Here is a 6,000-nt window from a genome sequence, read left to right as displayed (position 1 = left end):
TCTTTGCCTTTTAGAATCAGGTAGACTAGGTAGTAGTATATCAGTTTTATCTGGATTAAGTAATAACATAAGATATTTTAGTAATTAAAGTAAAACATTATCCCTTCCACATTATAGGGGCTAGGGATGTGGTGACTCTTTCCAACCCCTGCAATCTGGAAAATCTATGTTATTTTTTTCTGATTAACTCTTTGTGCCAAAGAAGAAATGTGAATTATTATGATATTAAAAGATAAATTATATTAATATTGTACAATACTATACATATATTTTGTGCATTTCTGAGTTTCTAAACTTTTTCTGTGTCATTTGTTGGCCTTCATATGTCATTTGGAGCATCCAAAAAACTCCTCCAAAACTCTCATTTAGTTTCTTATGATGACCCATGATATATTGAAAATGTGAATGGGAAAGTTGTGATGTGGAAGGGAAAATCATTATATTGAAATGACTTTTTAATGAACTTTTGGAGTGATTTCCCAAAGAAGGCCAAGAAGGCTTTCATTTCCAGGATTTAGGTTCATAGCTCCCTCTCTTGTAGCTCTTTCTGACTTCTTAGGGTTCTTTGATCTGATGGACCCCAGGAGACTCAAAATTTTCACATCAGATGGATTTCTACGAAGTCCCTTTTTAGTTAATTTCTCCACAGCAGATACAAAGACCATTTTGCGTTTTGACTCTACATCTATTTTTAATCCTTCCAAATAATGGTTGAGAGCATCAACTTCAGATCTCCTAAGAAACTGCTGAAAACAACCATAGTTATTGTGGATCTTTTAAGGTGCTTCATATTCAGCACCTTCTGGTAGTTTTCTTCTGCTTCATGGAAGTCACCTGCTTCTGCATACATGTTGCCTAGTTCTATATAACTATCTTCCAATGTGGGATTAAATTCTTTTGTCTTTTTAAAATGAAATATGACTGACTGAATTGCTCTTTCAAGATTTCCTCTATCCTTGCCATGTGGATGATTCTTGGTAGCCTTCTTGATTTGATTCATTTTTGTCTTGTAACAAAATCCGATCTGGTAATGCAGGACAGCAGAGGATGGAGTGGCCTGCAAAGCAATTTGAAAGAGATAAAGTGCTTTATCTAGGCACAATTTTTTGCAGTAAAATTTAGCTGCATAATGAAGGACATAGGGTTGTGAGGACTTACTGTTTAAAGCCTCTTCAAGGTACTTTTCTCCTTCTTCCTCTTCATCAAAGGACTGGAGCGCCAGTGCAAGAAGAATCTTAATGTAAGCATCTTCTGGGTTATTTTGACTGTCAGCCTGAGTAGTTCTAGAGAAATACTAGGATGCTGTTTGCCAGGACTGTCCAGGCGAAACATGGTGATTGCAAATCCAGTGTTGAATTCAGGGTTCTCAGGCTCTGATTCCAGAGCCTTTTGGAAACAAGCTTTGGCCTTTTCATAATATGTCCATGCAAACTTGAGCAGTGCCCACCCTTCTTCACAGTCAATTTCTGCAAGTTCCACTTTATAGCGGAAAGGACTTGAAAGCCTCTTACAACTTGCCTCTACCCTGCGTAGGTAAGTCTGGGCTTCAAGCAGCCTGTTCATTTGATAATAGATCCAAGCATAGTTTCCCCAGGTCACAAAGCTTTTTATTTCTGCTTGATCATCATGAAACAGTTGGATCAATTCTTCAGTTTTTCTCAAGATTTCCAGAGCCTCCTCATTTTGACCTCTCACATACTTTACATAAGCTAATGTATTGTGAATTCCCACATTGGACTTCGTGTCCAGGAAATTAATTTCTTCCAGAATCCTGTTTTCTAAATCAGGCAAGTCTATGTCTTCTCTCATTAAATCCCATGTGAAGTGATATCTCAACTGGAGCAGGGCATCCATCATAGGATTCCTCTCATATCTTACTGTGGATACAAATAGGATATTCTGTTATTAAGTATTGAACAAACAATGAAAAGTAAACTAGAATGACCATTTCCTACTTCTACCCTCATCACAGAGAAACACTTAAGTTATCTTCCAATTACTTTTCTATTCTGTCATTCTTTAAGAGTCCACTTGTCTAGATAAGGAGTTTATCCTGCTTATCTACTTTTATCTGTGGGCTTCTCCTTCTCAATCTGTGACTCTTCTTTCTCTGTGAATAAAGACATTTAAAGAAGGTGTCTCTTCTGGGATGAATGCAGATCACTCAGATGTTTGGATAGTAAGAGAAGGCTCCAAGGTCTCCAAGAACTTCCTTCTTTCCTCTTCTTTTCTTGAGAAAAACACCCTTTGTCCATATATTCCCTGCTGCTAAGTAAAGGAACCTGATTATTTGGCCCATGTCTTTCTTTTCTGAAGAGTCTCCCGCATCTCCCCTCCTCATAGGGAAATGGATATGCCAGGTAAGAGATCCTTTATCATCCCACTGTGGAGTACTAGTTCCTGAAATGCTCCCTGCTTGTGGAACTATGGAATCATGGACTCTGTATCTGTCCATCAGGGTCTTATGTTAGCATACAATGCTGTTTGCCCTGATCACATAGGAGATAATGAATATAATTATTCTCTGCTCTTTCTTATGGAGCCATGACAAATTGCATTTTAAATGCCTTCTATATCCTTATGTCTTGTTGGCTATACTCTTCTATATGTTTTGAAATAGAATAGGAAATGAAGTTGTCATGTAATGGCTTTCCCAGGGTAGTATTTTTTTTTCCCATTTTTGATCTGAGTCTTGAAATTGGGAATCCTGCTACTTTCCTTGCTGTCCTTACAAATCCTGGGGAAAGGGGCAAAACTTGAAGTACATCTAAGGTTTTTGGGCATTTGGCACTAACATACTATGTTCATCTTTAGGTTGTTTGAGACTACCATACATTACCAGGGACCACATCTACTATCACTAAATATGTGTTCTGCCTAGAGGCAAAATGTATTATACCAGGAACAGAGTTCAGAGCTTACTTCACCCAAAGTCATCATCATATAGAAAATTCATCACATATAGGAAAAAATCCCTATTCCCACAGTGCTTAAAGAAGTTGGCTAACATTTGGCTGAAAAAAAGAAATACAATCAAATATTTAATTGAACAAAATTTTATTAAGTGATTACAATTTGCAAGGCAATGTGTCTTAGACAAAATGTACAATAGGACCTGCCTTCAAGATTGGGGCATCAATGTGCAACTACTAGTCTCTAATATATTTAGTATTTATATAATCAAGGTTTCTATTTCATTTCATTTCTACTATCTTCTGGGTCTATAAAATACATGTTAACCCAAGGACAATTGTGGGATAACCCAGAAGAAGATAACTCAATGAGTAAATGAGTGAAATATATCATAAATAAATATACTATAAACAAATCAAGTATACTTCTTTTTCTAGAGCTATTCATTTAAGAAGGTTCCAACCAATAAGTATTATTTGAGTACTCATAAAGGTCCTAGAAGTGTGTTAGGCAGGTACCAAGAGGAAGAGAGAACATGGTCTTAGCCTGTAAAGAGTTTACCATTTTGCAATTGCTATCAGCAAATTAGAAATCCGCATTTCACATTTGGGAGCTAGACAAGCATGGCAGCACTTTGGGTAGGTATCCTTTTGTTTGTTTGTTTGTTTTTGAGGGGGAGAGGGTGTTGTTATATGATCACAGATTTGCTGGAACTTAATTATTAAACTGAATGTCCTTCCTTAGATGTCATGAACTGACAAATTGAGCATCTTTTTGAAACCCTGATCTGGGTATACAACCTTATTTATGAGGCATTAGCTACATGCACCCCAGTGCTGGGGAGAATCCATAGACTTCCATAAGTCAGCTAGTTAAAGGTAGGGTAGAAAAACAGGCAGCTATGAAAAGGGAATCAGAAAAGTCACATCTACAAAAAGAGCATGAATTCTGTATTTCAAATTGTTATAATAGAAACTTCTTAGGAACTGCATGCAGAGTCAGTGGTCTGAGTTTGGGAAGACTGAGGGAACCTGGCTGATCAGGAACAGCAGTCTCAGCTGTGCTATCCATATTTCTGGGAAAGAAGGAACCAGCTCCGGTGAGTGCAGAAGCAATGGGGTGCTGCTAGCTGTGGTCACTTGCAGGAAGGGGGAGTTTTTGGTTTGGGTCCCAAGACAGAGGGGAGAACCGAAGTAAAGCTAGAGGCACTCCCCTCTCCCACAATTAGAAGTGTTTACACTAATATTTCTCATTGAAAAAAAATGAAATGGCAACCATAGAAATTTACTATGAAAAAAGGAACAAACTGGTTTATCTTCAGAGTAGGACACTAAAAAAATCTTCTACACCAAAGAATAATGGTAAATGGCTCCCTGCTCAGAGAGAATTTATAGAAGAACCCCCAAAAGACCTTAAAAATTAAATGAGACAAATTGAGAAAAAACTAAAAAAACAAACAAAATTCCAAGAAAAACAAGAAATTATGAAAAAACTTAACCAAGTAGACAAGGAGATACAAAGTTTTAAAGATGAAAATTACTTTTTTAAAATTAGAATTGGACTGGGGGGAAACCAGGGAAGTTATAAGAGACCAAAATATAACAAAAGAGAATATAAAGAATGAAAAAATAAAACAAAATGTGAAACATAAGAAAAATAACAGATCTGGAGTACAGATCAAGAAGAGAAAAATATAAGAATAATTGGATTATCTGAAAGCTTGACCAAAAAAAAAAAAGAACCTTGACACAATAATGTAAGAAATAATCCAAGAAAATTGTCCTGGAGTTATAGAGCAAGAGGGGAAAATAGAAATAGAAAAAAAAATCCACTAATCACCACTTCAAAAAGATCCTTTGTGGGAAAATACATAGGAATATTATTGTCAAATTTTGAAAACCATTTCCCCCAACAAAGAGAAAATTCTACAAGAAATAAGAAAAAAAATTCAAATATGCTGGAGCTACAATTAAAATTGTATAGGATTTGTTAGCAGCCACAATAAAAGACTACAGGTTCTAGAATCATATGTATTGGTTATCAAAAGAACTAGGCCTGCTGCCAAAAGTATCATATACAGCAAAATTATCCATAATACAGAATGAAAAAAAGGACATTCAACAACTTTCAACCAAACCTGAACTTAATAGAAAATTTAACATATAAAATTCATTACCAAAAATCAATTTCAAGGAATTTAACATGGACAAATTGTTTATTTTTTGACATGGAAATGTATATAATATGTTTAAGATTAACACATGCATTTACACATACATAGACTTGCATCAAAAACAACATGGCTGACACATATTGATTTCTCTTTTGATTGAATCTATAAATTTGAGTTGATTTGAGATCAATGATTACCAGCCCTATTTTTTCTTTTCCTAATAAATTCCACTCCTAATCTTTGTTATAACTTTTTTTCCTACTCCTTAACTTGCCTTGCTACTGCTTAACCTCCCTCCCTTCCTTCCTCCACTCATCTCTCCTGGTGCTGAATTTTAATTTAAAAAGTGAGAACTGTTTATAAATATCTATTTATGCACATGAATGTACTAATGTGCATAAAAACATATATGTCCAGTGAATCAATTTTTTGCTTTTAATTATCAAGTCTCTTGCTTTTTCTATATCTGTTTGGTCCTCTGTTCCTTTCTTTCAATTTGTACCATCATTACTGGAATTCTGGCCTTCTTTGACTCATACCTAGACTTTTGCAATAGCTTCTTAACCCTTATTTCCTACCTACAACCCTTCTTTCAAATTTCTGCTAGTTTAATATTTCTAGTATATTCCTTTCATCAAATAATTTCACAATTAAAGAACTTTCAGTTTATAAAAGACAGTCCAAAATCGTTATTTGGACACTCCAGACTTTGCCCATATTCTTAGAAACTCTTCAACCTAGTCAATACTTACTAACAACCTCACAGTTTGATCTAAGAAAGACAAACAGAGTTAGGTTGTCTGTGTGCTTTATTTCTCTCAAACTGACAGCATGCATGCAGGTCTACAGTTTGAACCGAGATTGGGATGGGATTAGGCAACAGGAGTTAAAAAGACAAAAATCACAAGTGAGTA

At 35.5% G+C, this 6,000-nt stretch overlaps 1 protein-coding gene across 1 annotated transcript; it reads right to left on the bottom strand.

The window, feature by feature from the left end:
- Nucleotides 1–455: 455 nt before the first annotated feature.
- LOC127546935 (interferon-induced protein with tetratricopeptide repeats 1-like) lies at nucleotides 456–2,937 on the bottom strand. The gene is given in 4 exon segments (XM_051973819.1): nucleotides 456–778; nucleotides 781–1,260; nucleotides 1,263–1,899; nucleotides 2,923–2,937. Coding segments are annotated over 4 exon segments (1,455 nt in total).
- Between the last annotated feature and the right edge of the window lie 3,063 nt (nucleotides 2,938–6,000).

This window comes from Antechinus flavipes, chromosome 2, assembly GCF_016432865.1.
Source record: "Antechinus flavipes isolate AdamAnt ecotype Samford, QLD, Australia chromosome 2, AdamAnt_v2, whole genome shotgun sequence".
Lineage (NCBI taxonomy): Eukaryota > Metazoa > Chordata > Mammalia > Dasyuromorphia > Dasyuridae > Antechinus > Antechinus flavipes.
The sequence above is the reverse complement of the archived record's forward strand: the minus strand, read 5'-3'. Positions and strand labels throughout refer to the sequence as shown.